Source organism: Podarcis filfolensis (genome assembly GCF_964270895.1).
Source record: "Podarcis filfolensis genome assembly, chromosome: 2".
Lineage (NCBI taxonomy): Eukaryota > Metazoa > Chordata > Lepidosauria > Squamata > Lacertidae > Podarcis > Podarcis filfolensis.
In genome coordinates, this window is record NC_139605.1 from 25535620 (window position 1) to 25554006 (window position 18387).

General features: G+C 41.0%; 1 protein-coding gene and 1 long non-coding RNA gene across 50 annotated transcripts in view; one reads left to right on the top strand and one right to left on the bottom strand.

Moving 5' to 3' along the window:
- Nucleotides 1-938: 938 nt before the first annotated feature.
- LOC310757521 lies at nt 939-3293 on the top strand. Its single transcript, XR_014545292.1, has 2 exons — nt 939-1143; nt 1882-3293. It is a non-coding gene; the product is annotated as an uncharacterized lncRNA (long non-coding RNA).
- Nucleotides 2430-18387, bottom strand: part of MAGI1 (membrane associated guanylate kinase, WW and PDZ domain containing 1) — a 458236-nt gene continuing 442278 nt past the window's right edge. For 23 of the 49 annotated variants that reach the window (XM_083600324.1, XM_083600318.1, XM_083600322.1 and 20 more), the window contains 6 exons: nt 18159-18362; nt 12587-12677; nt 12384-12444; nt 11015-11161; nt 10195-10333; nt 2430-5317 (listed from right to left, as the gene is read on the bottom strand). In XM_083600324.1, the coding sequence (XP_083456450.1) occupies nt 4557-5317; nt 10195-10333; nt 11015-11161; nt 12384-12444; nt 12587-12677; nt 18159-18362 (1403 nt within the window). In that variant the 3' untranslated portion in view covers nt 2430-4556. Of the gene's footprint in view, nt 5318-7176; nt 7266-10194; nt 10334-11014; nt 11162-12383; nt 12445-12586; nt 12678-18158; nt 18363-18387 lie in introns of all 49 variants that reach the window. The other 26 variants (XM_083600323.1, XM_083600328.1, XM_083600327.1 and 23 more) reach the window with 4 other exon arrangements.

Genomic DNA, 18387 nt, shown 5'->3' on the forward strand with positions numbered 1-18387 from the left:
TCATTGGCAAACCAAATATCTTGATATATAATTCTGCATTAGAATATTTGATTCAACAGACTGGGGGTACAGCAAGAGCCTTCTGGGCTTCTCTTGGTGTAACAGGTAGAGCACCACCAATCGTTTGGCTGCCCTGAAGCTTAGGAACTGTAGTTGGTTCTACCCCAGAATAATGAGCCACACTCTCTTTTCTTTTTCCATTTATGCACGCTTTGAGTCATGCAAAACTCTCCATTCAGAACTTACCCATTTCTAATGAAGCACTAATCAAGCAAATGAAGCTTTGAGTGGAACTGGCGAATTGTTTGTTCTGAAGGTCACTCCGTTCCTCTGCCAGATTTGAGCTCTTTTCCAACCACAATTAAAGACGCTGGTTGGGAATCTAGGAATCTGCTTATGCCAGGCCAGACATTTTGCCCATCTAGTCCAGTATTGTTTACTTTGACTCTCCAGAGGCAGAGGTCCACTTGATCTTTCTAACTAAAGATGCATTTCTGAGCTCAATTCAAAGTGTTGGTGCTGACTTTTAAAGTCCTAAACGGCCTCGGCCCAGTATACCCGAAGGAGCGTCTCCACCCCCACTGTTCTGCCCGGACACTGAGGTCCAGCACTGAGGGCCTTCTGGCGGTTCCCTCACTGCGAGAAGTTACAGGGAACCAGGCACAGGGCCTTCTCAGTAGTGGCATCCGCTCTGTGGAACGCCCTCTCACCAGACGTCAAAGAGAACAACAACTACCAGACTTTTAGAAGACATCTGAAGGCAGCCCTGTTTCGGGAAGCTTTTAAAGTTTGATGCATTGCTGTATTTTAATATTTTTGTTGAAAGCCGCCCAGAGTGGTGGGGAAGCCCAGCCACATGGGCGGGGTATAAATAATATATTTATTATTATTATTATTATTATTATTATTATTATTATGCCAGGGATTGAACCTGGGGCCTTCTTCATGCAAAGCACTTAGCTCTGGTCCTTCACCATACCATCGTTACAGTCCTAGACTGTTAAGATGGGAATGAAGAACTTATAGCCCTCCAGATGTCACGGGACTCCAATCTCTCATGGCCCCAGGCAGCATGGCAAAAGCTCAGGGATGATGGCCCTCACAGATCCAACACCTGGAGGGCATGGGTCCCCCGTCTCTAATGTAAGGCCAGAATATTTTAAGGACTATCTCCTTGGTTTTTGGCTCTATCCACCCGGTGTGTTTAGTTGGATATGCCTTTCTGTGTGTCCTTCTGCCAGCTAAGGTGCTTCTGGGGACAAAAAGATTCCAAGTTGTGGAATGCCTTATCCCAAGTGCTTTTCTATTTAGGCTAGGCCCCCCTTCTTTGAATTAGTCTCACATGTTGTGAAGAATCATTCTTTATTGGAAATGTCATGATTTCAGCATCTTAATGTTGGGCAACAAGTTTATAGGGATCTTAAGAGACGAGTTCACTTAAAAAGTTTGGGTGTAAGTAAAGTCCCTGACTGAGGCCTGCACAGAATTCTTCTGAGGTAAACTGAAAGATGTAGAAAAGAACATCTTTCCCAGGCCTATAGCACACTTAACATATTTCATCAAAGCTGTTCAGAATATATTCCTAGCAAATTGTGACCCCAGTTGTGCAAAACTTCGAGGACTGAAAAAATAGCATCAAGCAATGCTATCAGCTTGTAATTTATCTTCCTTCTCCATGTGAAAGAAAAGAAATAATCATTTGGACCCACTCTGAATATCCATCAGCATTTGAATGAGTCTTTGACCTTTTTATCAGTTTAGCTCACAGAATCATAAGAAAACTGTCACACAGTTACTGCTTTGGCCCCTGTAGCCAACCCAATATATTTAAATGTGTGGTCGAATTCATTATTCCACTCATGCCATGCTTTTTCTCCAAAGGGACTTAGATGTGGTCCTTCCCCAGGCAGGTTGCACTGCTTAGACCTCTTCGCTCCAGCAATATAACTCCATCATATACTGGATGGATCCAAGCTCAATTGAGACGTTGCCCTGCTGATAAGGGATCCTAGTCAGAAAGTCACTGAAACACAAACCCAAGAAAGGAAAATGCACACAAGAGGAAATCTAGAAAGCTGCCTTTCACTGAGCGAGGCCATTGGTTCATTTAGCTCAGAACTGACTTCTGGCAGCAGTTCTCCAATTTTTCAGACAGCCCTGGAGCCAGGAATGACCCTGGAAACTGTTGACCTATAGCCCTTACTCTTCTCCACTGGCTATTAAAGCTTTGGTTTGATGTGATTTGGGAACACAACTGAACACTCTGCTGGTCTTCCACTGGTTCAGCCAAGACACCCACATACAAACCTCTTTGTACCTCCTAAGAGAATCTTGCACCCCTCTTTTGTCAAGTATTATATAAGGAGAGCAGGGCAAACCTGGCCGAGTCGTACCGCAGACTTTCTTCATCTTACCACTACAGCCGTATGTTTACTTTGTATGGAAATCTTTATTTGATAATAAAAATAGCATTCACAGACTCTTTCCTTCTTAGTAGCTACATCATATACATTGTGTTTTATCCCACGGAAAGAATTTTATACTGGGTAAAGTCCACATCTACTTATAACTAATGTCATGTATAAACCCGATTAAGTCAAATAAAGCTATGAACAATGTAGTATTTATATATGCATAGTGTTTTATAAAAAAGATTGGCCCACATACTGCTTTTCATCGACACAGAAGAGAGAGCATTATGACTATAGCACACTGCAAGAAATGAGGACTGAAGAACACAGACCGCACACAAGTGCCTAAGGGTCAAACAGGCAGCCCCCTCCCCCCCAACCATGAGGAAAGATATGATATTCAAACCAACAAAAGCTTCAGTTACTTATACAGTCTCCTGTTTAAAACAGCTTTACATACCTGATTCAGTTTACATTAAAATATATCCTCATGAATCAATTTGTTCCATTTTTTTCCAGAAATATAAACACTTAGCACATTCCCCACAGCTAAATTTTGTCATAAAGTCTCTTTTATATAAGAAAAAAGGCAACAGTTTTTTTGTTTTGTTTTCAACAGGCTCTATTAATTACAATTTAAACTCTGTACACACAATGATTGGCCATCTCTTTTTTTCCTTTTTCTTTACAGTACCATGGCAACAACAGTGATAGACTTGTAATCCTTACTCGTGTGTGTGTGTGTGTGTGTAAAAGATGGTGAAACAGTATACATGTACACATCAATGCACTGTAAAAAAAAAAAAAGCAGCAGTCTTTAAACCTTTAGTGATCCAATGGTAATGGCAAACATTTTGGCTCAGCTAGGCAGTAATCCATTAATATCTCATATCAGTACTACAGCAGACTTACCACACAAACTTGCCATTAAAAAAAATAGAACCTTGTATTGGTTTCTCCCCATTCTTTACAGTCCAGAAGTACAGCATATACTTGGTGTTGAAACCCCAAAGCCAAACTTTCCAGCCACTGCTTCTTTTAACAGTCCTCGACACATCACATTTCCTTTGCAAATGCACTTCTTTTGTCTCAAGTAAGTGTGGACCAGCAAATCGGAAAAACGAAACAAAACAAAAAACAGAATCCTAGAGAGGCAGCTCCATTTGGCAATAATAGTAATAAAAACATATAGCCTGAACTGAAGGCATTAAAACTCAGTCTGTGAAAGGAGCATTTGTTCCTCAAAATGCATCTTGACTCAGGAACCAAAACTAATATAAATTTCCCTTCAGAGTAGACAAATGATATCGTCCAGACTCCAGTTTCATCCGCCCAGTCGAAGAAGACTCACAGTGGTGCTGCCTTTGTGAAATATTCAGTGTCCAGATAGGAAAAAAAAGAAAAAGATGGTTGATCCCATGTGTGACACAATGGCTCCCAGTCCTTGGCCACCTTGCTTCCTTTTAAAGGAGACCCAAAAGTACATATTGTTCATGGAACACACTATAAATTCCTTTTAACATCTTGTGCTGTGTGGATTTGTATAAATATCCTTCATCCTAATAGTAGTCTCTTCAAATAGTTCTTAATTTTAGCAATACGTTCTTTATATGTAAAGGGGGGGAACACCCTTCTACCACAGTAGTTCTCGGTTATTAATTATAAACCTACTCTTATGAGAACACTCTTCCTCCAACCCATCTTTTAGGAAATCCTACATAACGTCACTGCAGTGAATCGCAATGAGAGCAAATCAGTGTGGCTGGTCATAAAACCCTTAACCGTTGTTGGCTCGCCCTCCAAATAACTAGGAAAGGGACAACAATGAAACAAAAAGTTATCAATGAAAGGTTTTATGCTCGTTATGGTTACTGATTATGGAAGAACACAACTTTCATAATCCTTCAAGACTAACATTTGGCGACATTTTTTTTTTTAATGAATACATTGGAAAATACTTTGATGTTGTCATAAACCAGGCACAAGACTTGCACAAACTCTCATGATTCAGATTTCATTGCACTGTTGCTGTTGGAGGCATTGGATGTGGGGAACTAAAATGGATTCCCAGCTTGCTACCTTCGCGCTCTTGGGAACTCTGAATGCTGGAAAGGCCGCAGTTGTATCTTGATCTTGCAAAACCCACTAGATACTGAGGTCAGTACTGCATTCCTTATAGGGTCGCCGCCTTTGCTCAGGGGGGTGCCTGTTATTTTTATTAGTGTCGTATTTTAGAGCGCGCTCTTCCTTCTCCCTGAAACCCACTCTATCATCTCTATTCCTTTTGTCAGGAGACCTCTCTCTCCTCCGTTCTGGGGTCCTCTCCCTTCTCCTGTCAGTTGACTTTGCCCTCCTTTCAGAGGGGGAGCTCTCCCTCTTCCTGTCAGGTGACCTTCGTTGATCCATAAGCCTTTCGAGCGACCGCCTCCTTCTGCTTGGCGAGCCATCCCTCCTGCGGGCTGGTGACCTCTCCCTCCGTCTCTCTGGAGAAAAGTCTCTCCTCTTCTCGTGTCTTTCCCTTCTCTCCAAAGTGTTGTCAGCACTCCTGGTCCCTTCCCTCCTCTTCTCGGGAGATTTCCGTTTTTGTCCATTGATCACCACCATCCTCTCCGGTTGCCGGTCTCTCCTGCCTTCCGGGCACCTGTCTTTTTCCCTGCCTGCTATACTATTGCTGTTTTTAGAAGTTCCATTCCATGTGTGGTGCTCATTAGATTGTCTGCCAAACTCTCTGCTGCCTTTTGGGTCCTTAACATATATCCGCTTGTCTCCATGTTGTGATGATTTGTGAAGATCTGGTGGATAACTGGGCTCCAATGATGTGTGTTGTCGTCTGTCAGATGGCACGTTTTTCACTTCCGATACATTTTGTGAACCTGTGGCTGGACTGTTCCTGTCACTGCTGGGGTCTGAAAAAAAGACAACAAACATGTTTGGTATCGGCACCTTCGTCTTAAGAGTCTGACACCAGTCATTCATTCCTCAGGCTTCATTAGTGACAAAAACAAACAACTGTTAAGCAGTCAGTAGGAGACTAACTGAAGCGTTCGTTAATTTCAGAGAAACCGCAAAGGCTGAGGGCTGGAGATAAGCACTGCCATTTGTCCTGGCTGGGGCCATCTTAGGCCGGTCTCCTCTACATCAGGGAGAATTTTAAACTTTCTCAGGTTCAAATGAGAATATGTTTACATATTATGCCAAGTCGGACCATTGGTCCATCTAGTCAGTATTACCTACAATGACTGGCAGCTGTTCCCCAGGGTTTTAGACAGAAGTCTTTGTTTGCCCTATACAGTGGTACCTTGGGTTACAGACTCTGCTACCCCGGAAGTAGTACCTCGGGTTAAGAACTTTACCTCAGGATGAGAACAGAAAGCGCGCGGCGGCAGCAGGAGGCCCCATTAGCTAAAGTGGTACTCAGGTTAAGGCTGGTTTCAGGTTAAGAACGCACCTCCGGAACGAATTAAGTTTGTAACCAGAGGTACCACTGTATTTCCTGCTCTGCTTGGAGATGCTGGGTTTTCTGCAAGGTTTTACATGCCAAGGATGCGCCTCACAACTGCGTTATGGCCCTCCCCTCCCCTAATTCCTTTAGAATTAATAATCTTATATCCAATTAATATCTCCATATCCTTTTCCTTTCATTGCCACCTCCCTGTGTTAAATGTCTGTTAAAGAAAAGGAGTGTGTTTATATATTTTTTAAGGAAAAAATGGGAGGCAGGGAGAAAATGCTCTTCTTGGAAAGCTTAGTGTTTTATTCATATAGTTTTCTTTTAAGTGTACAAACATCTTGTTGAGTGATGTGCCTTGGAGATACAGATTTCAATGGCATAGTGTTTATACTATGACCCTTGCGTTCCTAGTCTTGGAAACAGTAGGCATATAGCTTAACTCCAGTTAGTTTCAATATATCATGGAAGTGTGGTGGGAACAATTTTGGTTTTGCCACAATGACTCAACTTAAACACACACAATGAGAGGCAGCAAGGAGGATGGGGAATGGAGAAGGACAGGATCTCATCTTATTAAAGCAATGGAAAGCTGTTTAGATGTGCAGAATGGAGCTCGTACGAATATTAAAATCTCCTTTGCAACAAACGTACATGATGTAAGCTCAATGACATTGTAATGGCAATATGAAAAGCAAAGAATTGGTGCTAGAGTGAATTTTAAAATTTGACACATCATTTGCAATGGATGGTTGTGAATTGTGTATTATAAAAATGTCAAACTATTGCAGTTAGGTTGCTTTGAGGGGTGTGTGTTATTTATATATACACATATGTCTTCTATAAGACAATTTTATATCAAGATACCCAACATGTGCCCAACAGGTGTTTTAGGAAAACTATAATGACCAAATGCTTTAGAGTCCAAGACTCTTCTTTCTCTCCTCCTGAATATTAAATAAACTTCTGAGATGTGAGCTCTTTTCTTGATCAACCAGCTTAGTTTTGGTTTTGTGCAGGCCATTATTTTGATGATTTCTGGTGGAAACCATGTTCAAGTTTCATCTTATCAGCTGGCTTTCAAAAAAATAAAAATATGGAGGACCACGTTCTTCTCTTCTATTGATGCCAACTTATTTTGGTATCTTGTGGTCCACAGTAGGAGACCGTGTTGCTCAGTGTACTTACAGTAATTCAAGGAACTGCAGGTTGCTCAGAATGAATTGCCGTATATACAGAAGTATAGCAAAGCGGAAAGCAATGTGAGAGAATTAGGCCACAGCACAGAAACACCTAGTATTGATTTTAGCTACAAACCGTAGTTTGATTATGGCCCATAAGGTAGAAGCAAGACTCCCCGAGCTTGTCATTTCTCATACATGCAGCGATATTAGGAGGTATCATCGCTGAGGAAGGAAGAGCCCGGCACCAAGAAAAGTAGGAGAAAGAGAAAGAGAAAAGTAGAATGTTTAGATACCCTATAATAAAGAGGAAAGAAAAAAAAAATCTTCATTTGTTTTTATCTTAGAATAAAGAAAAGTTTATTTTTTTTCCAAGTCCGGATCACCCAGATATAAGGCTGCAGAGATAGCAGTTGTTAAAGCGACATATTATAATTAAACATTTAAAAAAGGTGATTAGGTAACCCAGACAACTAAAGCATCCATTCTGAGAGAGAGAGAGAGAGAGAGGGAGAGAGAGGAAAAGAGGAAAGGAGAGAGAAAGACGGAGGAGAAAGAGACATAATTGGAAAGTGAGACAGAATGTTAGAGGAAAACCAGTTAACATTCAACGACAAAAAGAAGCCCACGAAAGATCACAACGTTAAAAATAAGTACAAAACTCATTACAAAAATATACAGCCTCGTTAGAGAAGCACGTTCCAATCAAGTCAGAAAAATATTGGAACCTAACATATTATTTTTTCGAAGCAACTTGTTAGTGACTGCAGCGAACTGTAGATGCCTTAAGCCCCCCGAATGTTACAAGCACATAGCAGCAGCAGCAGCAGCAGCAGCAAAGCCCCTTGCTCAGAAATGGAACTGGTTACGTGATTAACATTTGTTACGTGCAGCCAAAAGACAAAGAAAATAAAAGAAGCTGCCCCACCCCATGCCCTGGTGTTGGGATTTTTCATCCTCGGTGCAACAGACTTTCTTGAAGATGTGAAGCAATATTTTTTCCCCCCAAGGAAAAAAAACAACCCAGGATATATTTACGATGCTTAACATATGATACAATACTTTACAGCCAAAAGAGCATAGGAAAAGACAGAGTAAGAAAGAACATTACACAACTTTAGTCCTGCTGAAAGATGGCTAACAGAGTGGTTTGTACAAGAGAATTGCAAACACAAAAGAGCTTCGATTCATTAAGTACTACAAATGGATTTAAATTTATAGAGTGGAATCGGCCAGCCTATTCGGGCCCAGTGTAATTTTGCGGGCAATTGAGTGCACGGTCTTGAGTGTGTCATAAATAAAAATAGACGATGAGCCTATGTTTGATACATTCGCACTGTTCCTTTTTTAAACAAATAATTAGCAACTGGAGTGTGGGGTGTTTAGTGGAGATATCAACACCAGCCCAGCTTGGGGAAAAGCACTCCAGTGTGTCCGCAAGCAGTCTTACAGCTTCCTCTGACATTCTGTCTCTGTGTGTAAGGAAAAAAATCCCATCCCAGCACTTGCGGCATTGCTACTTCACGCCAAAGCAGCGCCTGGCTGCCTCTGACAGAACAGTGGAAAGAACTCATTTATGTGTTGCCTTTAGGGAAGAATCTCACAAGTAGTTGTTTTTTAAACCATGTTAATGTCAACATGTTAGCTTGACTTTTTGAGGTGACTGTGTTTCTAGACCTGGCCTTATAAACAGTTTGGGCCTAGATCCTACGGGCCTAGATCAGCCTTCCTGGTGCCCTCCATGTGTCCTCCAGGCCAACCATCAGGGCTGAAGGAAGTTCTAGTCTATGTCTGGGACGCACAAGGCTGACGAGGGCTGGCCTAGATTGTAACTCCTCACACCTCAAGTTCAACTTTTCAGGACAAGCTGGATTGACACCTGGACACACGCTCAGCCATTCGTAAGATCAGTTCAACTTGGTGCACGTTTACTCTAAAAAGTCCAGCTTGTGACCCTTAAAATGTGGGACGCGCCCATCCACATGTGGCCTTGTGCTAACCAACCAACCCCTCCTCCATTCAAGTTTGTGGAGAGAAAAAAAGAAGGACAATAAAGGGAGACTGGTTGGGACCATTGTAATTTCCCACACTGGGATAGAAGGAATATAATTTATTGATATATTATTATCCCAAATATGGGGAAGCATAAAGGACATCTCTGTTCATTTATGTGCTTATAACTCATAACTGGTTGGAAACCTGTTATATAGCTGGGGAAAACCCCACAATCCAGGGAATACCTTCAAATAATTATCTCAAATAAATAAGACAGCGTAACATTATATACAATATTAAGCCACCCAAAACCTCTACCTAGGGAACTCAAATACAGTGGTGGGAAAAGAGGGTCATTTAACATTGACCTTATTTATTTGTTTTTAAACCCTTGGCAAGAAAATTTTATGTGATCTCACCGGACATGACAAAACACTGAGAATGGCAAATTGAATTTGTTCATAGCTTACACAGTTGTGAACGAACAAACATTAAAGAAGGTGGCAGGAGAGGGGTCCAAGTGTGTGTGTATATTTATATTTATATTTATATATATATATATATATATTGTATTGCATACTTTTAAAAAATAAATTTATAAATATTTACATAAATATAAGGGGACAGTAAAAGCCCAGACACCATCTTGGAATTCATGCCTACGGTTACAGACAACAGCCAAGGACAAAAGCCAAACAAAGGCTACAGCTTCAGAAGTATAATACAGGATTCCCATTTCTGCATTGATCAGAAGACGAGAGAAACAATTCATCCGCTGAGAAAGAGTTTGGCACAGTTCAATAAACATTCCTTGTTTGGTCGGACAGGATAGTAGGGTTTTTGTTTTTGTCTCTCTGGGGGTTTTTTTGCCCTCTCTGATCACCAAAAAAATACTGCTTTGAAGATGATCTTGCCTGTACACTGTGCCCCCACAAAAGTCCATAGTAGCAAGCAAAGGATGAAAATGTGTAGAGAAAATTCAGCACAAGTAAGGCAATTAAGCCACTTGTTGCCAAGGTTGGTAAGACACTGGTGGAAAAAAAAGAGAAAGAGAGAGGGGTGGGGGACAGAAAAGAATCCCCGCTTCAGATCTTGAGACATATCATTCATGGTGTGATGCCAGGAGGAAGAAAAGGAATGTTTTCATAGTTTGACCCACCATATTCTGGTACAGAGCCATCTCCACGTTTGAGAAACAGGCGAACTTTGCGGCCACCATTTTTAATTAGTTCTATGGCTCGGGCGTGCTTCATGTTTTTTGTGGTTTCTCCATTGATCTCCAGGATTTCATCACCAATCTGCCATAACAAAATAATCCATGATTAAAGAAAAATGCTGGAAGAACATGAATTTGGGCAATGTCCAATGCCCTTGTTCTGTTAGCACAATTATTTATAATGATGATGATGATGATTTATTTCTATGTCACCCATCTGATTGTGTTGCCCCAGCCACTCTGGGCAGCTTCCAACAAATCAAAACACCCAACACAGTAAAACATCAAACATTAAAGACTTCCCTATACAGGGCCGTCTTCTAAAGGTCAGATAATTGTTTATTTCCTTAGCACAACTGAATACAACTGCTTGCACAACTGAACTCTTCCCTTCTTTTCCTCCCACATGCGCCCTGCACCCTCCCCAAATCTGCCCCAGAAGGTTGAGGGGACAGAAACCAAAAGCACTGCTTTCACTGTACATACTAGTACTGCTCAAACATATGATAGTTTTGCAGAGAATTGTATGACACAGCATTCCTGCATTGTCCATTCTATAACGGGCAATACAGGAAGCTTATGTCAGGGCCCTAAAAATCGCTGTACCTAGAGACCATCCTCTTTCCCCATGCCCACGCCTCCCCCAAACAGAGCAAGAGAAGAAGCAGGGAGCTGGGGGCAGAGATTCTGGTTCTCAACAGACTTTTCTTAGATCTAGTGAAAAGGGGAGCTCATGGAAAATGTTTTCTTTTTACAGACATACCCTCATTTTCCCGCATCTCTCAGCAGGACCGTCCTCCGCTAACCGAAGCACATAGAGATCCATGTTATATTCTCGGCCCCCTCGTAGGCTAAAGCCAAACCCTTTGGCTCCTCTTTCAAGCTCAACTGTGTAAAAATCCTGGTCCGGCTAGAAGGGAAGTAATAAGAAGCAGTTTGCGACCAATTTGAAAGAGATTACAATTATCATTATTTTTAAGTTAATACGAAAAGTGCATCAAATCAGGCTCGTTTTCAGAAGAAATCTATCTGCTCTTAAAGACCCAATTTAGGATCCCAAATTAGGAGCAAACGACAGTGACCTTTCTTTATTAATCTCATTCTGTATACAGAATTGAAGTTAACTACAGTCATTACAGTGGTACCATGGTTGAAGAACAGCTTAGTTTATGAACAACTTGGATTAAGAATGCTGCAAACCCGGAAGTGGGTGTTTTGGTTTGTGAACTTTGCCTTAGAAACAGAACATGTTGAGTGTGTTCCATTTGTAAATTGAGTCCCCCTCTGCTATGGGAAAGCACGCCTTGGTTTAAGAATGGACTTCCGGAATGGATTAAGTTCGTAAATCAAGGTAGCACTGTACTTATAATTGCTAGGAAGTCTCCTATGTGATCCTTAGGCATACTGCGGGTACATCATATATCCTGTTTTCTAATTATTATTGTTTTATATATTGAGGAATACATAGCTAAGAAAGATACAAAAATGTCTTCCTCCTTTATCCTTTTCATATTGTAAACTAGCACTCAACAGGGAAGAATTGCAGCAGTTTCTATGGCAATTGTCAGCAGAAGAGGTAACAGATATGTGAGACCATAATAGTCAATGAAACAGGCACAAAGCCACCTATGGAAGGGATGACCGGGGAGCTACTTCTAGGGATCTTTTACGGCGCTGAGTTTTTACCTTCTAAATGTAGGCCTGGAACACAACTTATCACCATGGTGAAACTGGAGCAATTTTGCAAACACACCATGAATAGTATCATCACAGAATATTCACCACCCTTCTCATCAGTCATGTGTAAGCTTTGTCTGCTACAAACACATCTCTACTACAAATATGGTTGGGGCACCATTAGTGCACTTGAGTACATTAATTAGTGATTTATATTTTTCAGACGAGCTAGACGGAGGAAGGACGTAGGGCGGAGATGTGGAAGCAGTGTGGCCTTTTGGATGTTGCTGCTGTACAACTCTCTCTAACCCTCTAGCTGTGATGGGAGTGGGAGTCGAACAACTTCTAGAAGGCCACTGGTTCCCCAGTCCTGAAGTAGGGCCTCTGCAATACAGATTTCCTGCCGGCATGCAAGGGACAGCATAAATGAAGCAAGTTGGATAAGGACACCTTACCTGTGAGGCTGTGGGTGGTTTGAAATCGAATTGGGACTCTTGCTTTGGTTTTGTGTTGTTCCTGTTCAAATTGATAAGGAATGCGGAGGTGGGGAGTAGAGAGGTAGAGAGAACAGCGTCAGTGTTATGGTTAGGAAGATGCATGGGAAGTAAAAGGGGAAAGAGAAGATCAACACACTTTCAGAAATGAACATTAGGCTGACCTGGTCTCCTGCGGCATTTGTTGAGGAGTATGTGTGGTTGTAATTGTAGCAATTTTTTCTGCATTGGTCAATAAGGTTGCATTGGAGGATTCTGCAAAATAAAACAATGCCCTTTGTAAGGCAGGCTATTCTTGTGATAACGATTCACGCACAGCTTTCCTTTGCCAAAGTAACCCAAAGTCATCAAATGCATTTTTAAACAACACGCTGCCCAACAAAGATTTGTACCAGCTCACATAATCCAGTAACAAACAGTGAATTATATAAGTGGTTGCCCACTGAGTATTTATTTAACACCACACTGGTTAACAGATTGCCTATGAAGTAAGGTGGGAGGGGACTAGTGTATGTAGAAAAGTAGTTGTGGAATTTCCCCTTCTTCCATCATGGCAGTGAACACATAATTGCATACAACATCAATTTTAGTTGTATGTCTAGGTTTTTATCCTTGTTGTTTAGGGCTTTTTATGCTTTGTGATCCTGATATCTTTAATTTTCAATTTGTCTCACAAGACATTTTAGACCTCATGGTTGCAAGCACACGAGTGGGGTGGAGAGGCTGTCATTCTGGCATATCCATATCACTTTTTGACTCACTCTCACTCTCACCATTTGACTCCCGATTTAAACAGAAACACTGAGCAGTATCAGCATGTTTAGCTTTCTGTTGACTTGATGATACAGCTGGTAAAAGGGATTTGTTACACTTCATAATGTTCAAGAGCTGTTTTTCAAAAACAAAAAAAGCTGATTCTATGAAGGGTTGAGACAAACGCTCCCTAATTTCAACATTCACTTTCAAAGGCAGCATTCACATGCACACAGCCAAGTTGTTGAAAAAATACTTTGCTGAACACTCAACACAGTTTTGGTATTGTTTGGCAGCCTTTTCTCAGCATCACTGCCCTTCTTTCTTTTTTTTTTTTGCCCTCCCTGTCCTCGCTCCCTTACGGTATATTTTAGGGAAGTGTGTATTCAAATAAATAAACTATAAAGAATAACAGTCCATAGTCACTTAATCCAATTGGCTTTGGTGACCTATGTGATTTTGTCCTTGACATCATCTTTTCTGATGTATTATTATGGTGTCTTTGATAAAATCACACAGGTGACTGTAGCCAAACTGATTAAGGCAAGGGATGCCATGAACAATGATAGTAAAGAATGAGAAAATGTGTTTTGTTCTTCAGTTCTAAAGCAGGGGTGCTGTTGGCCAACCCTTCAAGGGCATGGCCAATGTCTTTGCATGTGTGAGTGCTCCTACAGCCATGCAGCCACACAAAAACACACATAGAGACATGCCTGCCTGTTCTTCCCCTGGTCTTTGGGGGAAGGATTTTCTTTCCCATAACAGCACTGAGCTAGGAGGAGAACTTGAGAAACAGGAAGGAGCACTAAGACACCAGGAAGGAGAACTAAGACCTCATCGCAATGGTAGCATGCAAGAGAGAGAAGAGGGGCCTTTGCAAGAGGAAGAAGTTCAGCCAGTTTTTACAGAGGCTGGCAGACTACGTCAAGCAGCTTGTTACGGAGTACATGATCTGAAATGCCAGAATCGTTCTTCACTTCATGACTGCAACATCACTGGCATGCAGGAATAGATGAGAAAATCAGAAATGCAGAATCTTATGGCACCTCAAGCACACTGCTTTTTAATGAGTCTATTCACTAGCTGCCAGTCATCAGCTAAAGAAATCAAGTGAATTATATGGTTGACTCAACCAGCCCTTAGTAAACTTGCAGGTATTTTTTATATGTTAGTGATGGAATGTTTTTGCAACAATTCTTTTTCCGGCTGTTTGGGAGCCAGCAGCCATTTTGTGTTAGGCCACACCCATGGTAGAAGTCATTTGGTGGCTGTTGCCCTACAACATCCAAGCAATTCAGGCCCTCAACAACTGAACTGGTTTGGGTGAACACACGAAGAATTGTTTCCAGTGTTAGTTCTATTCAGAGATGGTTTATTGAAATAATGGGCATGACTAACTTTGGCCCTTTAATTCCACTGGGTCTACTCTGAGTATAACTTAGTTGGATATGAACCAGTTTAAGAGAGCATCTTAGCAGCCCCATGATATACAATCAATTTCAAAATGTAGTGAGTCCAAGTTTCTTAAAAATTTCATGAATATTTCAGAATAAGGATAATATTTGCCTCAAATGAAAACAAATCCTTGTTTTCTCTACTGTTTCCAGACTTGAAAACAGAAAGTATATTGAACATGTATATTTGCTACAGTGCAGGTCTGACTGGCAAAAGTCCAGACTGGCAGCTCTGACTATTTTGTTAATGTATAGTAAAATGGTACATTTGCTGAATAGTCTCAGAAAATAGTAAGGGTTGTATCCACCGACAGTCCTACTCCAGAGTACATCCACTGAAGTTAACAGGCATGACCAAATTGTGGTCTTTAATTTCAAGGGATCTACTCTAAGATCTTAGTTGGATGCAACCCTAAGTCTGCTGAATTCTTTAGAGAACTGAATCTATATGGTAAAAACCGCATCACTCAATCTTTGAGACAACTTATTGACTTCTGGCATAGCGTAATAAAATCATTTGAAATACAGAGGTTAATTTCCCCCCTGATTTCTTCAGAAGTCTAAGATACAAACTGTCAAATCTCTGATTAATCAAGGTCTCTACAACGTGTAAAGATATTAATAGGGCAGGTGCCAGCAGTTCTAACACAAAGGGTGGACTCCCTTTGGAAGAAACAACAGGGTAAAAATGTAACAAATAAACTATGTATGCTTCTGAATTACATTTTGTATCATTACACCAAAGGGCAAGCGGACATTTGTGCCTATTCCAGCAAAAAAAAAAAAAAAAAAAGGTAATTTATTAAGTTCTTTCCTCCTTACTGCATTGCTAATAATTTGTTTTTACCATTTTGGATTGTATTTTGGGCTTCTTAATAAGTTTGCAAATCACTCGTGAGAACAGAGTTGTGTATATGGGTGGTGCATAAATGAAGCAAAGTAAATAAATCCAACGTTTATGGAGATATAGTTTATTTGAAATGTTTATACCCTACCTATCAAACTTATAAAGCTCAAATCTCAGAAGCAATACGAGATTTCAAGTCTGTGAAAATACTGCCCTTTCAGCAATTGTTCATGAGGGCTTTTGAAAAGAGGGGTGACATGTCTGTTTGATGACCCCCCCCATCACATAGACAAAGCTAATAGTAACAAAGTCATTTCAGAGAAAACATGGAAGAACTCTAAAAGGCCCTTGCTTCACCCCCCAAATATGACACCATACATTTAAGAATATATGGCACAGCACTACTTTCAAGTTCCTCCATGTTATCTATCTGCCTTTTCTTGGAATCCATGACAGGGATAATTGTATTCAAGGGTCTAAATATGTTTCTTAGGGATATACATGGATTTCGAAGCTTATAAAGAAGTCATATAACAGAATCTTTCTTTCTTTCTTTCTTAGAATTCCATGGGCAGTTTACAACAAAAGTAGAAGTGTGTCAGTTTAATCACTCTGCAGCACTTAAAAGCAGAGTTGGAGAAAGGTGACCAGACAAATTCTCCTTCCCACCAACACCATCCCGTTGAGATCAATGGACACCCAAATTATGGTACTTTTCTCTGTAGCATCTATTCTGAAATAAATGGCATACGTTAACTTTTATGGGCCTCTGAGAATCTGGAAAATGTAAGCACACTCCAAAATAAGAACGTATCTAACGAAACAGTATCTTAAGATATGATGAAGCAACTTGCTGAATAAATATACTACCCTACTAACTCATGACAATGTAACTTTCTGTCCTGTGCTCTGTCCGTAAGACTACAAATCCTCAATCTGGTTCTATCTTCTGAAGCTAAAAAGCAAGCACTATCGTGACTACAGATAAGCTTTTAGAGTGATCTAAAGAGAAGAAACAAAGCTTCTTTTCAACAGGCGCTTATCCATTTTGCTTCCTAACCTTCCTTTGCAACACATAAAACTTCCGGATTACACATAGCGAAAGGCAGAGAATGAGAGCCAGCTATCCTCGTGTTGCATGCACAGCCATCCCTTAAGACAAAAGCAGATTCAAAACATGCAGGATGTACATTAGATTTAGTGATGGTATTTTAAGACTGCAAACAGAAGGGAAAGGGGTATCAGTGATTCTGTGTGTGTGATTCATGGCTTCTCAGTGGAGTAAGGGACCACAAGAATCACATCTAGTGCTTTTCCAGATGATTCTGAGTATGTTGTAGAAAGAGTAGAGTTTATTCCAACCACATTCCTAATGGATTATAGTCTCAAAGTCAATGCAGTGTTGTGCTTTCAGCACAAAGATGTTACACCCCTGTAACAATCCAAGAACTGCTTCAGAATTTACTTATTCTGCTTCTTAAGAGTCAAGTTAACAAAGAATAAAAGTAAGGAGGAGAAATGGTGAGACTTGAATATATGGATTGTAGTCAGTAGGCAAGTAGATGGAAAGGAAACAGTGGTCATGAATGAAGGTTCGCCAAACTGCAAAGGACCAAATTGCACCTGATCAAAAATATAAGCTTCCTCTCTCATGTCTGGGCTGGATCCTGCTCCATGTACTCCCTATATGTACCTTTGTGCCTTCAGTTGAACTAGCAAGCAACCATGAGGACTAAGGAAGGTTTTGGTTTTTTAAAAGTAAAGTTGAGATTTCCAGGGCATGTAATGCTGTACCAGCTTCTGTGGGTTGGCAAAATGCTTTACAGTTATTACCACAAGTTAACACATCCAAATGGTTAGAGCTGTTCTTTAGGAGATGCTTCTAAATCATGCTCCACAAGTTTCAAATGCCCCCAATTTCTGATAATCACCCCAAAATATTCCTAATGCTTAAATGGCCTTGCTGAGATGGAAGGAAGATCCCCAGTGGTTCATATCTCCAACTATGCACAGTAAATTGGCACTGAGCATGCTTTTGGAGTGGCTATTTGGAACGCATCTGATCACTTAGTGCCAAAATGCACATCACTGGCACTGTGAAAGCACCGAGATGTCTTGTAGATCCTCTACACCAGGGCTTCCCAAACTTGGGTCACCAGCTGTTTTTGGACTACAGTTCCCATCATTCCCTGACCACTGTTCCTGCCAGCTAGGGATGATGGGAGTTGTAGTCCAAAAGTAGCTGCAGACCCAAGTTTGGGAAGCCCTGTTCTACACCAGTGGGGGAGAAAGAAATGGACAATGAGTGTGAGGGAAAAGTTTTGTCCCAGCTAGGAATTAGAACTGTAAAATGCCCTTCCATTCAACTAGAAAATTTCCATACACTACTCAGCTCCCACATAAAAAAAGACACAATGTTGTGGGAGCAAAGTCTACTCCTCCCTTCCCCCCCCAAAACCCCCACCTGCCTATTGCAGCATTTCTACAGAAGGAAAATAAATAAATAACAGTACAGCACAAGTTTCTCTCAGAATATGCCCAGGGCTTTAGAATTGCTCGGACCACAATCTCCTAAGTCGGTGTAGGTCAAAGCAACTCAAAAGCCCATAAAAAAGCAATGACCAACTATGATGGGAAGTGGAAAGGGTGGGTAGAGAAAAATTAAGAGAATATATACTTTACCATCCCCTGGGATAATGCGCAGAGTAACCATATTTCCCGCTTCTTTAATTAGGTTGACGATGTCCGAATGTGATTTGTTGGTGATGGAGCATCCATTAACGGCCAGTATCCGGTCCCCCACTTTCAGCTTCCCACAGCGGTCTGCTGGGCTCCCCTCAATAATTCGACCTATTTTGTGAGGCATGGCCACACATGCATTGCCCGCTTTTGTATTGATATTGCGATATAT